Source organism: Zosterops lateralis (assembly GCF_965231275.1).
Source record: "Zosterops lateralis genome assembly, chromosome: 6".
Classification (NCBI taxonomy): Eukaryota; Metazoa; Chordata; class Aves; order Passeriformes; family Zosteropidae; genus Zosterops; species Zosterops lateralis.
Genome location: NC_139761.1, coordinates 59327847 through 59343969, shown reverse-complemented (window position 1 = coordinate 59343969; position 16123 = coordinate 59327847). Strand labels below are relative to the sequence as shown.

The 16123-nt window shown below is 40.9% G+C and overlaps 1 protein-coding gene across 1 annotated transcript; it reads left to right on the top strand.

The window, feature by feature from the left end:
• Positions 1 to 2260: 2260 nt before the first annotated feature.
• On the top strand, positions 2261 to 15840 carry CAT (catalase). Its single transcript, XM_083863398.1, has 13 exons — positions 2261 to 2404; positions 5888 to 6059; positions 6943 to 7053; positions 8405 to 8535; positions 9171 to 9275; positions 9616 to 9741; positions 10202 to 10393; positions 11173 to 11325; positions 11446 to 11584; positions 12603 to 12733; positions 13034 to 13141; positions 13651 to 13737; positions 14154 to 15840. Exons 1-13 carry the CDS (start codon positions 2339 to 2341, stop codon positions 14217 to 14219), a joined length of 1587 nt encoding a protein of 528 aa, XP_083719524.1. The 5' UTR covers positions 2261 to 2338; the 3' UTR covers positions 14220 to 15840.
• Positions 15841 to 16123: the final 283 nt, after the last annotated feature.

The window sequence follows — 16123 nt, the reverse complement described above, 5'->3', positions numbered from 1 at the left end:
TGACAGCTTGGGGTGCCTGTGGAACTTAATCAGCAAAGCAAAAGGCACTTTTGACCCTCACTCAATTAATTTCCAGTTCCTTCCCTTGGGTGTAAATCACTGCGCTACGAGTAAACTTTATTCATGGCACAATTCTGTGTGACATGGACCTTGCAGTTGGTGTTTAAACTCACTGTAAATACAACAAAACACAAATGCTAAGCACTCTCTGCCTTTTAAGCTCCCCAAATGTTAATTAAGGGCGAAGTGTGGTTTGGGTCATGCCTCAGAGAGTCATGTGGCAGCAGAGAACCAGTCTCCCCAGGTAAATAAAGACAATTAATTTGGAATTGTTTGAAGTTTGTTTACTTAATGCAGATACATAACGGGAGGCAAATAAGGCACCACATGAAACAAATATCAAGATGGGACAGGGGGGAAAAAAGGAAATAAATGAGGACACCCACAGCCATATACCTGTGTAATTCAAACCAAAAAGCATTCACTGCTTTTTTTTCCTGAAAAAAACATAAAATTAGAGCAAGATGAGAGACAAAAGTGTTTGTGTCTTTGAGCTTTGTTTCTGTGACCTTTCTTATGAAATGCAGTCACTTAGTTTTAGTTCAGCTGAAGTGCAAACACTGTTTGCAATAGGTGCCACTGGTGCTGCCACCAGCTCTCCCCTGGCTTTTGAGTCGGGCTTTGCATATTTCCTTAGCCAATATTTAATCTCTTCTTGTTTGTTTGTTCGGTTTTTATACATGTAGGAATGAATATATACATAGATCCATTCCTCTAGCATATAATAAAGAAAGGTTCATAGGAAAGCAAAGAGAAGTTTTTTTGCAAGTTACTCTTAATTTGAAACAGATTTGTGACTAGCAAGTTTATCTAAACGTATTGCCCTGCTTAAAGTGTTAAACTTTAAAGGAAAGGCAAATATTAACTGTTCATGAAGATGTTCACATCTCCCCCAGTTTGCTGGTTAAGCAAAATGAAATAGCAATTACTGATTAAAAAAGAAAAAAAAAAAACACCTTATAGAAGCAATCCTAATATTAAATCTAGGCGTGGTAGGTGTTGTCTGTTGATGCATATTTTATATAAAAATATGAGAAACATAAGTGATCTTCCCTGCCCTTATGATGTTGGTTATCATGTTGAAGCAGAAAAGATTATGAGGCTTGAAGACGTGAAAGAAATGTCCCAATAAAGGGTGAAGAAGAAAGAAAAAGGAGTTTGCTGTTCTTAATTCTGAAGAAAAGGAATAGAAGTAATGATATTCCCTGTATAGTACAGAGCTGAATTTGGGAGCTTTAACCCTCCAATCCATAATAACACATACTAGATAAAGCAATTGCTAACTTGAAATAACATATTAGACTATTCTTTGTATCCATTAAGAGAAAGAATGTTGATATAATCTGGAAGATAAGGAGTTAAAGATGGATTATTTGTGTTGTTCAAAGGTTTTACCTCAAAAATAGGAAAAATAACCAGCTTTTTGCCACTTTTATCACCCTTAGTACATGCATTAGGCACCAAGGCAGTGACCTTCAGTATTATCAGAACTACTGTCATCATATTTACTCATAATTTGTAAATATAACCACATAACTCAGAAGTAGGTGGTTTTTTAAGGTTAAGAATTGCAGTCACCAAAGAAATGCTCTTTGCTATTGAGTGCATATGACCGAACTTAGTGAATCCCCTGTCCCCATTTCCGGCACCAATACAAGAATGAGCCCGTACATAGTTACACACTAATATAATTTATATAGTTATATACTGCTCGCTTCGATTTTGCAATTTACAAACAACTTTTTCCCCTGCCGCAGAAACTCCCTAAGTACGAGCAGTTTTCACAGTGCCAAACGTGTAACTTCTGTCACTGAACAACATTTCCGCCATCAGCAGCTTTAAGGAAGCCCTGGTATCTCAGAAATGGGATTACAGCCGAAAAATCCCTGTGGCAGCTCCATATTAGTGTATTTTATTGGAATTTTAAAGAAACGCGGCAGCGAGGCCGGACCGCCCCCCACAGCCTGGGGAGTGGGCGGGGCCTCCGCGCGCCGGATTGACGTGCCTCTAGACCAATCAGAACCCGCGGTGGTGGCTAGCCGCGATGCTATTGGCCTCGGAGGTAGCGGGGGGCGGGCGCAGGCCGGAGCTGGGCTGTACTGGCGGCGCCTCCCGCTACCCGCGGATTCTGCGGGCGGGACGCGGCGGTCGCGGCGGAGAGTCCTCGCGGGGTGACAGCGTGGCCAGGCCGCGGCCTCACCGGGAGCCGACACAGCCCCGCCGCTCCCCTCCCCTCCGCGCCGCCCTTGCCGCCTCGGGGGTCGCCGGAGACTGCAAAATGGCCGACGGGCGGGACGACGCCGCGGACCAGCTGAAGCAGTGGAAGAGCAGCCGGGGCTCGCAGGTACCCGCCGGGCGCGGCTGCTCCCCGGTTACCCCCGTGCCTCTCATGCCCCGGGGAGCGAGGAGCCCCGAGGTAGCGGTGGAGGGCGAGGCGCCCTGGCCCCTTCCCGGCCTCGCCCCTATGGCTTGGAGCCGTTCCCGGGAGCAGCGGAGGGACGGAGGCTGCCAGCTGGCCCTGAGCGATAAGGGCGGGCAGCGCTGTCCGGCCCCGGCCGCGCCTCCCGGGCAGCGCTGGGACTGCGCTGTGCCCGAGCCGAGAGCAGAGATGGTGGTGATATTTTCCGCCTTTAAATCAGGGATTTGCCGTTCGGTTCGCTGCCACGGCGGTAAAGCCCAGTGGAAATGTGACTAGGGAGTAATAGAAAAGATAAAGCACGTTCAGCAGTGTGTGCAGGGCCAGCAGTTGGGCTCGTTGATCCTTGTGTCTCCCTCCCGACTCAGCATATTCTTTGTGGACTTGCTGACCAGACCGAAGTGCATTTTTTAGGACGAAATTCTTCCCTGAGAGTGGTGAGACGCAGGCACAAGTTTCCCAGAGAAGCCGTGGCTGCCCCATCCCTGGAAGTGTCCAAAGCCAGGCTGGACAGGGCTTGGAGCAATCTGGGATAGTGGAAGGTGTCTCTGCCCATGGCAGGGGGATGGAATTCCATGACCTTGGAGATCCCTTCCAACCCAAACCATTCTATGATTCTGTGAAGTGGATTGGGACAAGTGGTTGACTGAAATCGTAAGGTCATGTAATCAACAGGATGACACTCAGTCACTGAAGATGTAGAATAGACCTCAGATATTTAGGTTAACTGTAAATGTTGCAAGAGTTCACTCCCCTTCTTCATCAAATTACTGTGACAGTTTCCACGTGTAGTTTCTGACAGAAATGTGTGTTTGCCACTAAATACACTTTGGTGCTGGTTTTAAGTGGCAACGTTGCAAGATGCAAGTGGGTGTCTCACTTCCCACTGGAGATGTTGTCTCGATTTTATTTTTTCTCTTGGTTCTCAAAGGTACAGTGTGAAAACTACCTGATGACTTGTGACTCCATCACATCCTAGCATGTGTCATAATAGTTCCTTTTTTATCCATGAGTAATTCTTTTTGTAGGGATGTCGGCTTTTCTGTGGCAAAGCAGCGTTTGAAAAGAGGCCAAGGTTAATTTGGCGATTGGGAGGCAACCCAAAATCTGCGTTGCATAAGGAGTTATGAGACTTTAAGATAGAAAGTAGGGAGGACTTATTAGAATTTTAAAGTGAGTTGTATAAGGTACAAAGTATCAGTAATGCCTGGAAGTGTGTACTTTGATGTGTACTGTTTACCCCAGCAGTGACTAAAATTCTCCTGGCTTTCCTTCCCTTCTTTTTGCCACGGCAGGTTAATGCTGTAATGAAATACAGATTTAAAAGTTCTTACCTATTGAGGTTTGGGCTGTGTGCAGCTCCCAGCCAGATGAAAACAGGCACCAAACAAACTCAGGTCCAGAAGTAGTATGAGAGTTCTTTAAACCATGGTGTGGGTTTTTTTCCTCTCTGGAACTTACTTTGTGGGCCCGACATAACATTATCCTGAAACTAGAGGGAAAATCTCCTTCCACTAAAGAAATGAATATTCTTTACTTCTGATGTGAACCCTGGAAAGTCTGCCTACACAAAAAAACCCTGTACAGCCACAGCGCTGTTTTTTTATAGCCCTAATGTCAACAAGTTGTGGTTTTAGCAACTACTTCTGGTGGCCTTAAATATTGGCATTATAGAATAGTCTTGCCTGTAATAAACAAGCAGTGGAAAATATACTGAGAACAATTTCTACTCTTGCATAGTTCCCATGACAAACTATAGATAACCTTTTGATTTAAGCAGATTTTTTTTACTTGAAATATGAATTTAGCTTTCTTTAACTTTCCTGTAAGTTTCTGAACATCATGTTTATGTTTGTAACCAGTTACATATTGTCTTTTAAAATGTTTGTGCACATTTCAGTGTAGGTGGGGAATCCAGGTATCCCAAAGGAATTTGATTTGTGCTTAAAGCTTTATGCTAATGAAGTGGTGAAGGAAGAATAAAGAACATGGGTATTTTGGGAATTCAAGCCAGCTGGAGTAGCGTGTGTTGCACATTAGTAGGAACACAGTGGAAATGCACTTACCCTGTCAAATGTCTTTTATGTGGTTATTCATGGATATGAGTGAAACAAACATGTCTGGAGCTCCTTGTGTTCTCTGCCTCATCCAGAGATGTGGATGTGAATAATTGTGCTTTCCTTGCCTTTGTGGGTTGCCTTTTGGGGGGAAAAAAGTCTTCTATCAGATGGGAATTTTGTCTGTCTGCAGTGATTAACCCCCTTCAAGCAGAACTTAGGGTAAGAATTGGAACCCCATGAAGTCACTGTTAGAATAGTGAATGCTTTTCTCATCAAAAATTGCTTCTTCCTTCCCTGCATCATCACTTTTCATTTGTAGAGCTTTAAAAGGAGGAGAACTGCTCAGGAGGGGCTGAGGGTGTGGTTCAGGTAGGATGGTGTGGATGGAGAGCCCATATGGAATTATGACACTGTAGTGCAAGGTGTGATGATGGATTCATTGTTAGTTGGTCGTAATCTGTGACTCTGCAATGCAAGTTTTGTCATTATTCCCTTTATTTTTTCCTTTGTCCTTATTTGTTTTCCTGTTCTTCTAAGTCCGTTACAAGGCTCCTAACAATAAATGTACTCCAGGAAAAACTGAGAACTGTGACCATCAGGTCTCTGGAGCTGATGTGCTTTTCTCACTGCATTTTCTACAGGACCTAGTAAAATAGGAATATTGCCTTAGAGGAGTGTATAACCTACGTGTGATCAGATAAAGTTTTTTCTACTGGAGTCTTTTTTTGTGAAATTAGGAGTACACTCAGTTCTAGTGCAGGTGCTTTTTGGAGTTATAGGACATTTCTTGGCAGTAGACCTTCTTAGGGCTTGTGTTAATCTTAGTCCTTCCATGGTCCAGGAGTCTAAAATGATGACTCCTTAGGTATTCCTACTTCCATTATTTTCCATAACTCTACCAGACCCCATTAATCATGGAAGCCCCCTTTTAGTATGGCTGTAGCTCTTTCCTTATGTCTCTATCCCTGTACTGACATTAACTTCTTCTCCTTTCTCCCTTATTTTCCAGTAACTGCTCCTGGTTTATGGTTTGGTTTTTTTTGCCATCCCATATTTTTCTTGAAGCAAGATCAGTAGTCTTTAGAAGAAACATTTGTGAACCATGGGGAACGTTCCTGGATTTTACATGACTTCAGGTCCCCTTCTTAAATTGTCCTAAAACTTAGCTCTGTGATTTAGGTAAACATCTGTATGTTCTGTAACCTCCTCCAGAATCTGAAGTCATTCTGCCACTTCTTGTTGTTGATACGTTCTGTGACATGTCATGGTTGAACAGTCATGCACATTGTGTGGCTTAGATCCAGAGGGTGTTTAATTTCTGGTGTTGACAGTGACTTTCTCTTGCTTCCAGAAACCAGATGTGCTGACCACGGGTGCTGGGAACCCCATTGGGGACAAGCTAAATGTCCTGACAGTGGGGCCACGGGGGCCTCTCCTTGTCCAAGATGTTGTTTTCACGGATGAGATGGCTCATTTTGACAGAGAGAGGATTCCTGAGAGAGTTGTGCATGCAAAAGGGGCAGGTATGTTTAAAATCACTTATTTTCTCTCTCTGTAGAATTAAAGAGCTTTTGAGTTAAGGTGTAGATTATGACACGTAAATTACATTGTTGTTTATGATTTAGTGTTACTAGATATAATAAATCTGTATAAACAACAGTGGTAACGCCTGGTTTAAAAGAGCTCAGTGCCAAAATTTGAAACACTGAAAAATTATTTACAAAAATGAGAGAAAATGTGGTTATAGTCCTTCAATTTTTCCTATATCTCCTGTAGTCTCTGCTTTTTCTCTCTGTTCCTCCTCATCTCTATTTACTATTGTTGGCATATTACTTAATAGAGAATTTGGCTTTGTCTTCTAATGTATGTCTGCCAAAGCAAGATACTCATCTAATATTTAAATAAAAAACCTTGTACCTTTAAAAAATCAGTATTGATCTTAGTAAGGTAGAATTAGTACCTTGATTTTTGTCATGCGTTGCCATAGAAGGAGCAGACATGAGGCTGTATTTAAAATGTGACTGTACATGGGAAAAGCTCCTCTGTGGGAGTGGGAAGGGCTCTGTTGCTTCACCCAGCTTGCAGGTGCACCAAAAATTCTGCAACTCATGGCAGGATTAAAGAAATACCTGCCTTGCTCCCAGATAAATACACAGATCTTGGCAGGAGAGCATCTTCTGTGCTGCTACTAGGAGCTGCTAGCAGTCAATTAGGGAGGAGAGAATGAGCAAATAGTTTGTGTTAAATCCATTTTGTTTTGTGAAAGTAAATTGAGTGTTTAGAGCATTGTTTAAACTGGTGCACTTCCATGTTTCCCTTTGACTTGAAGTTGTATGTTAACAACAGACGAGCAGTGAGTGGAAGGAACATACCTAAATCTGATATTTTGGACTTGCTGTTCTTCAGGAGCCTTTGGCTATTTTGAAGTCACTCATGATATTACTCAGTATTGTAAGGCAAAAGTGTTTGAGCACATTGGGAAAAGGACTCCGATTGCCATCCGCTTCTCCACTGTTGGTAAGGCTCTAAATTTTCCTTGTGTCTTTTACATGTGTGCCCTGAGAGCAGTGCTTGCATTGTGGGGCACCTAAGGGTGTTTTCAATGCTTTCTGCTGCCAGTTCATCTTCTCTGAAATTCACTTACATGGAAGACCTTAAGCAGCTTTTGCCCCTTTCTGTCAGAGCTCCCTGGAGACACTTTTCTCTCTGAAATGTGGGAGAGAGGGCAGCCTGAGCTGTTTTTATCTGACAGAAAGCTTGCTTTGTTTCTGCTTGGATCACAATCAACACTTGCAAATTAAATACCTATGATCTCTTTTATGCTGCAGGAATGTTTTGGGGATGAATGATGTCAACTAAATACCAGGCAAAGAAAAATAAAAATCTTCTATAAATAAACCCTAATTTCTTAAAGATTGGAATGCACAAGCTAGCGAAATTTTAAATGCTGTTAGTTGAAGCTAGTTGTGATCAATAGCTTGTCTGATAGGGAAGTTATAATTTGTGATGTGGATGTATTTAAAAGAAAAGAAATCCTCATGAGGATTCAGTTCTGGAAGTATTGGAGATAATAAAGTAGTTCAGCAAGGCTGAGGGAGCTGCTGGCTTTGGCCCATTGGCTGCTTCCAGTGTTAAATCCCTTAGGATTTAGGGTGTCCTGAGTGTTGTACAGGGTAAGGACACGTAGTTGAGTTTGAAATATGGCCCCTGCTGGAGCAGGTTGTTGCATCCTTCCCTTCCCTTTGCCTACCCTGTTTGGACACGTTTCCTCCCTGCTGTTCTGGAATACACTATGTTTTTAATGAGAGAATGAGCGTCCTAATGATTTCATCATAATTCAGCATTAGCTGTTCTGAGCACTTCTGGAACACTTGTGCTCAGGTGTTGTGCTGAGCACTTGTGCTCTGGTCTAAATTCCCATTGAAAATTCCATCCTGGCTGAAGCAGGGAGAATTAAAAGGATTACAGCTCTTCTATAGTTTTTTATTAGGCACGCTGGTTAGATTGCTACCTTCCAGATGAGAGCTTTCCCACTGGGATTTGGTGCACAGAAATAAATGTGGGTTTAGATGATTCAGCCTTAAAATCTGGTGATGTCTCTCTTGGCAAAATGCAGATTCCACTCTTAGTTGGTTCAAGTGGATATACCTTTTCTTTCCTTCTAACTGTGGCCTGAATGTTTTGCTGTTTGTTCACACTTTGAACACTCACAGTGCCTGAAGTATTGTTGAAAATATTCCTAAAATTCCTTGGTCTAGAAAAGACTGCAATCAGCCCTGCCCTTTTAGGATTTTATGGCCTATTTTCAGGACATATTTATATGCATTTCCTATCCTAACACTTCTGTGTGTTCATATATTTCTTCAAGCTGGAGAATCTGGCTCAGCTGACACAGTTCGTGATCCCCGAGGCTTTGCCATGAAATTCTACACGGAGGATGGGAATTGGGATCTTGTGGGAAACAACACTCCCATCTTCTTTATTCGGGATCCACTGTTGGTGAGTAAGCACAAAAGGTGGGAGTACTTCGTGAGAAAGCCCAAAACTTCATTCACATCTTGTTCTGGCTTCCCTCAGAAACAAAAGCTCCTGCTTTGACATGCTTTTAAACTTGATTGTTTGTCAGATTGTCTGAACATCTTTTACTTGGAAAGATGTTCTTAAACAAAAGTAAATAAGGAACTAAAACTTGATAACTTACGTGGTTTCATACTTTTCACTTGAACTTTTCACTTCAAAAGCTTCTTTCCAATTATTTTTATTAAATTTGGGTTTTTTGGTCTTCTGGCATGAGCTTGACAGCAGTTAGTTCAGGGGCTTTCCTTTAGTGCAGGAATTCTGCACAGGTACTTTGTAGTATCTCTGTATTCATTCATGAGTCACATAAACACAGATATACAAATCTGAACAGTTTTATCTCTCACTTTATCAACCACAAAATGAAAGCATTCTTTATCTCTGTTTATTCTAATTGTGGATGTTTGATGTTACCCTAATTTTACTGGTCTGTGAATTAATTTGTTTGCAGGAAGGGTGTGGCAGTAGGTGATTTATTTTTTTTCTCTCCCCCGTGATCTTACAGCTTTAATTTCTTTTTTTTTCTCTTTTTCCTCCTCTGCATCTGAACAAATTAGTTCCCATCCTTCATCCATAGCCAAAAGAGGAACCCTCAGACTCATCTGAAGGATGCAGACATGGTGTGGGACTTCTGGAGTCTTCGGCCTGAGTCTTTGCATCAAGTAAGCTTCTCCCGTGACTTTGTTTGGAATGATTAAGAAAATCATGTTGTGACAGCAGTTTTTTAACTCTGTATTTTCTATGTTCATTTAGAAGTCTACGTAGTCTTATTTTTATTTTATTTTAATATGATTTTAAATGGTCCCTGCTTAACTGTGCTTAGAGAGGGAGTGATTTTTTTTTTTCATTAACACCTAAAGTAGAAATTCCTCAAGGAATTCCTAACAACATTAACATAGCTGCCAGTGATGCAGATTAACACTATAAACAAACTTAGTCTGGAGTGGAGACTTTCTCCTTGATATGCTGAGCCCATTCATAGTGTTTGATCCTTCTCTTCAGGTGTCTTTCCTGTTCAGTGATCGTGGCATTCCCGATGGCTATCGCCACATGAATGGATATGGATCACACACCTTCAAACTGGTTAATGCTGATGGAAGAGCAGTTTACTGCAAATTCCATGCCAAGGTATTGATTTTTTTTTTTTTTTTTTTTTTTTTTTTTTTTTTTTTTTTTTTTTTTTTTTTGTAGTTAGAGCTGTAGATAAGATTGGATAAAAACCATAAAAATATGTGACTTTTCAGGTTTAATTAAGCTCAAAGGTGTGTGGAAGCCTTTAATATCAGTTTCATACCTTTAACCAATAGGAGAGGCATCTTTCTTCTTGCTAACACAGTAATCATTTGCTAGACTGTAAGAAACTCTTCTTTGGGCATCTTTCTCTTCTTAATGGAGCACTATCAGTGAACTGATTTTTATCTGGAAGGCAACTGTTGAATGCACTATAAATAAATCCAAAGTCAAGTTATTGGAAGTTGGAACTTGGACAATCTCATTCTTGGATTATAAATCTTGTTAGAATGCATTTTGATGAATGATCTCTGTAGTACTTTTGGCATGCTGTAACTGATGCTTTTGTTGCTTTTAGACTGACCAGGGCATCAAAAACCTTTCTGTGGAAGAAGCAGGAAGATTGGCTTCTGCTGATCCTGATTATGCCACACGGGACCTTTACAATGCCATTGCCCAGGGGAACTATCCTTCATGGTCCTTCTACATTCAGGTCATGACCTTTGAACAGGCAGAGAGGTTCCATTTTAATCCTTTTGATTTGACTAAGGTATGTCTGTACTGCTGGGAATATTCAATTTCAGGTAGTTTTTAAGTGTATTCTTTATTGTAGAGCCACAATGAGCCAGAAATTCTGGAGATGAAACCGTAGTTGTGTTATATCTGATGTCACTTTTCCTCAGGGAGATATGGATAGGACTTGAATCCAGGCCTGTAGAGCCCATGGCACTTCAGAAGTGTGATCTCAGATCAGAGTCACACCCTGAGCCTTGCTGGGCTCATTTTGTCCCACATCCGATAGCTGCTCCTAGGAATGGCTCACTGAAAAATGCCCACATAAACTTGCATTGCGTAAACTATGTTTTTACCTCTAACACTGCTCTCCCCAGGTGGCTAAAGACCTTTGAACTTAAAAGTTCAGCATATTTTCATAAAAATATCAGTATATTTTTATGCAGCTCAGATGGCAAAGAAAAGGCCAGTTAAGCCAGTTAAGCATTTTGAAGGAGCTGAAAACATTTGTGCCACTATTTGTTCTACCCACGCCCTGCTTCCCTAGGCAGCTTTTCAAGGCCCTGAGGGTATTTTGTTCAAGTACTCAAGTGCTGAGGTTATGCTGGGATGATGAAATAAGTTGCATTAATACTCTGTGTTAATTGCAAAAGGCTTCTTAAAATAAGATGTTTCTCAGTTTGTTTGTTAAGAGAAAAGAAACTCAGTAATGTATTTTCTTAATCTAGACTTAAATCAGGTGAGTTCTGCCTGGCAATTAAGCTGCATAATACTGTAATAATGTTGATTTTACTGGATGTGTGTCGTGTCTTAAAGGTTTGGCCTCATGGTGACTACCCTCTCATCCCTGTGGGAAAGCTGGTCTTGAACAGGAATCCTGTCAACTACTTTGCAGAGGTGGAACAGATGGCTTATGACCCTAGCAACATGCCCCCTGGAATTGAGCCCAGCCCTGACAAAATGCTGCAGGTAAACAGGAGGTTTGACCTGAGGAGCATTGGTTACTCTGCTGCTTGTGAAAGCTCTGAGTTGACATGCCCCAGTCCTTGACAAGTGGTGGTTAATGGTGGTTTGTGATCAATGTTTTAGGGACGCCTCTTCTCGTATCCTGACACCCACAGACACCGCCTGGGCCCCAACTACCTCCAGATCCCTGTGAATTGTCCCTTCAGAGCCAGGGTGGCCAACTACCAGAGGGATGGGCCAATGACTGTTTCTGACAACCAAGGTAGTCAGGAAAACAGCTCTCAATATTATGATCCTTAAGCATGGGCTGCAGCATTCTCTTCAGTTCACAGGGGGCTTAAGATCCATGTTTGTTATCTTTACCTACTTGTGTCAAATGCGTGTCTATCTTCTCTGTTAATCCAATAAAGCAGACTTGGGATGTTTGGATACAGGGTGAGGAGTTTGTTTAAAAGTATGGAAACCAAGTGAAGCTTAGGATGTGTTTAAAACTTAACAAAAATCCCTTTAATAGAAAAGGAGTTTGTAGGAGAATACAAGCAGTCAAGTTTTAAAGACTGACCCAGTCCACTTTACTAAACTGCTTTGCTTTCAGATTTCTGAGACATTGTGAAAGACAGAAGTGAAAATGCCAAGAGTAGTGCTGTAACTTCTCCTCTACTGAGCAGCTTCTGTTCTGTCAGGGTTTGCCCAATAGTGGCTGTTTTCCACCTGAGAGTAAACAAGGATATACTTAAGCTGTGGCTCATGCCAAAATATGTGTTCCTCTGGGCTATGAATTCAGACACTTGCTGAGGGAGGAGAGGGAAATATTTGAAAAACAGGAACTTGAGCACAGCTGCTCTTTCTCCAGAACAGATAATGAATTTATTATTATGCCATTCTCTATGTTCATTATGTGTTTAAAATACACCCCCTACGCAGGGAGGCATTGTAGTACTTCAGGTATGTAAATAACTATATTTTTATGCTGCCTCAGACTTCAGCCATGACTGACTGTTATAATTGAGAAATACTGTTGTGAGAGTGGCCAGGTTTTCTTATTCTTGGATCAAATCAATATTGCCTGAAAAAAGCTGTAGAAATTCTGGTTGGAGCAGGTGCTGTTGAGTCCTGGCTTGAAGGTGTTGACAGAAAAATGCTGTGAGGTGTTCTTAATAAAACTAATCGTAACTGAGTAATTGGTTTAGATTCCTCCAAGCAAATCACATCTTCTGACTTAGTTGAAAGTGCTGCCTTCTGATTGATTTGCTTTGGGGATATTTTATTTTTTTACCCAGGTGGTGCCCCAAATTATTACCCAAACAGCTTCACTGGTCCCGAGGATCAGCCCCAGCTCAAGGAGAGCCGCATGTTTGCCTCAGGGGACGTGCAGCGCTTCAACAGCGCTGATGAGGACAATGTCACCCAGGTGGGGCTGTGGGAAGGCTTGGTACTGCTTGGAACACGTGAGGAGTGTGTGGGGTGTGCATTAGTGTGACTTCTCATAGAATCTGAAATTCACATTTTGGGCATTGTTACCTAGCGGCGCTGACTTGTCTTCTTGCCTTTAGTGTCTGGAGAAGGAGTTGTTGGCTGCAAAAAAGAGCCCTCACAGATTGGCTGCCTTTTAAACATTTTGAGTATTTTAAGTGTTGCTTGACTAGGAAGTGAAAGCTGTTCTTACTCGCTTTTGGGAATATCAAAATAAACCTTTTCTTCCAACGGCCAGGTTCGGGAATTCTACCTCAAAGTGCTGAATGAAGAGGAGCGCCAGAGGCTGTGTAAAAACATCGCAAGTCACCTGAAGGATGCCCAACTCTTCATTCAGAAACGAGCTGTAAGTGCCCTCTCTGGGGTTTATTCCAGGGTTTCTACCAGTCTAGTAATGCTGGCATAATGGCTTCTGGAAAGGAAGATCAGGAATTCTCTTTAGAGGCTGGATTTTTCTTACTCAGTAATTAAATATTGTGCCTATTCACACAATATAACATCAATATGTAACATGTTAAAGTAACTTTTTCCTGGGGGGAAGAATGGGATAGATGTTGAACATGTGTTTAGTTTGGTGTTTCAAAAGTCAGATAGCTGCCAGAGTAAGTTTTTGCTCTAAACAGGAAAGCAGTGAGGGCCAGGGAGGGATTGGACCCTTCCCAGGGAAACTTTGTTTAAATTGGGATAACATAAATTGTGTTTGTAGATGTTCATATCTTGTTTAGAACTGATCAAAATTAAACTTCTCTTCCTTATGATACCTACTGCTTCTAGCCCAGGAAATGTGGTAAAGAATCCTTTTGAAATGGAGGAAAAAAATGCTCGTTGTATTTTCTATTTTGTCTTCCTGTGCAGGTGAAAAACTTTACTGATGTTCATCCTAAATATGGAGCCTGTATCCAGGCTTTGCTGGACAAATACAATGCTGAAGGTGGGAAAAAGGTATGGTAATGATTTTTGTAGCTGCATTTTGACTGGCTGTGAATTATTTTGGCTTCTCTTGAAGTGTGAAATTAGTCTTGATTCCTGTTTGATTTAAAGGCCAGAAGTCAGTGCTTGTAGAATTGCAAAATAAGGAGACATCCCTCTAATAACAATTAAATGTTGATTAACTGGTGATGTACAAAGACTTTGTTTCAGCTGGGGTTTGTAGGGTTTCTGGAAGGTAACTGTACATCACATAAAATGTGTTCAGGTTGGTTACCCACTCTTTGTGATGGTAATGAAACATTGCCAGGAGCCTTTCCTGGGCTCAGTGCTTGCTCCAAAGAACAACAACTCAGTTGATTCAGTTTTTTCCTGCAGTTCTCTGCTTTAAATGGAACTTGCCCTGAGATTCTCTGTTGTTTTATTTTCAGGATGTAATTAGAACCTACACACAGTCCACAGGTCGTGTGTCTGTCAAGGAAAGATCCAACCTGTAAGTCTGAAGAGATCTGCTCTGAATTCTGCCTCCTTCCAGCTGCACAAGAACCTCTCCAACACCTCAGTGAATGTAGCAGACTTGGGCCCAAGCACAAAAGTGTTTTACAGGTGTGATATACTGAGCTCTCAAGTGCTGTCTGTACTGGAAACCAGGTAACACAAGCTCCAATCCTAGTGCCTTTCAACACTAGTGCTTTACTGCTTGATCATAACTTAGGGTATTTTTAAACAACTCATCATGAGAAATTGTCTTAGTTTCTAGGAGCAAACAGAAATTTAATCAAAATACTGCTTCAATACAAGAGTTTGCTGTACAACTTTCCTGGCTAAATCACACAGAATTTCTATAAGGACACTGTGATTGCCCTCAAGAAGAAACTCGTTAAAAAGTTGATGCTGTTCAGTATTTCTAATAATTATCTGTCTGTATTTGTAAATGCATCCCTTGAATTTCATTTTTGGCCTTTCAGAAGTAAAATAATACCCAGTAGTTTGAGTAAAATGCTGGTATGTCTCATTCCTTATGATAGAGATAAAACTAACTACAAAATTTAATCCAAATATAGTTTGATTGTATTCCCAATATATATTTTAAGATAATATTTGCTTACTAACGTTGGGATATAACTGACATAAGGGAGGTAGCAAAAGATGTTTTCTTATGCCATGTACTGTTCAACTAATTTAATTACAGCTTACAGCCCTTTCAGGGCTAGGAGAGTAAATTGTTCTTTCTAATCTGTGAGGATTTAAATGGAAAAAATATTAACATGCCAAATGTTTGAGAAATAAACCTTCAAATGCATGAATATTGATATTCAAGAACTTTCAAAACTATTTCTAGTGGTTGCTGAAATTGTTCTTTTAGTGCAATAATCTGCTGTTGCTATTCCTTGATCAAGCCAGGGCCAATTTTCAGGATCATCCTTTTAATTAAAGCAGCATTTTTGTATGACTGTAGATATCTAGAAAATATGTCTAAAACCTGATTTGAGGCATGTTGTAATGTTACTCAGCATCTGCAGATCTGCAGTTTAGTTAAATTGTGCAAAAACAAACAAAAAAAAAAAAAAAGGGACCCCAGTTATGGGATCATTATTGTCCAAGCTAAATTCAAAGCATTTCAGAGCCCAGCTACTGCTCCTAACTCAGGCAAATGTAAAAAAAATTCAAATCATAGCCGTTTGGGGGTGATTTGTCAATAATCCCTGCATTTCTGTGTCTGCTTTGAGTTGTATTTTGACATCCTCATTTAAGTGTGAATTCTCAGGAATGGTGGCAGGTAAAGAAGAATAGATACTAAATGCTGTTCTGTTAAATTTTGGAGAACGTTACTTGCTCTGCAGTTCATTTATCTACCACCCTATTGTGAAAAATTAATTGGGGTAGAGGTGTAATAAAATAATATGAACTGATAACCTACTATATTCTGGGATTCCCTTGGCTCTCTAACTGATCAGACATGGGATTACAGGATTGGGTGGGAGTATTTTGTGCTGGAACAGAGAATCCTAATGAGTTTTGGAAAAGAGTAAATCAGGCCTGATCATCTGATTTTGGTTGTGTCTGCTAAGTGATTTTTGTCTTGTTTTATTTCTGAAATAAATGGAATGAAAAAGCTCTTGGCAGCATGTTTTCTGTGCAAATGTCTTCAAATACTTTGTGTTGATCTGGGCAGTTCAAACATCCCTTCATCTGTTTTTCTGGAGGTGGTACAGATGCTGTAGATTGGATGTACTTTTTGCAGCTGCTTTTGTTTTAAAAACTCATGTTTCAACCCCACAGTTGTGTTTAAATTACTCAAATGACCCATAACAAGTGTTGTACAGAAAACTTAACTTTTCCTGAAGCTGTGGAGAGTGTTGGGCAACACTGGTGGAACATTAGTGCTATTTCTTCAAAT

Bases quoted from the DNA above. Each gene is read 5' to 3' on its own strand.
- CAT (XM_083863398.1), top strand. From the start codon at position 2,339: ATGGCCGACGGGCGGGACGACGCCGCGGACCAGCTGAAGCAGTGGAAG. The intron at 9,276-9,615 runs GTAAGCTTCTCC...CCTTCTCTTCAG, and splicing joins GGCCTGAGTCTTTGCATCAA to GTGTCTTTCCTGTTCAGTGA. The intron at 13,142-13,650 runs GTAAGTGCCCTC...CTTCCTGTGCAG, and splicing joins TCTTCATTCAGAAACGAGCT to GTGAAAAACTTTACTGATGT.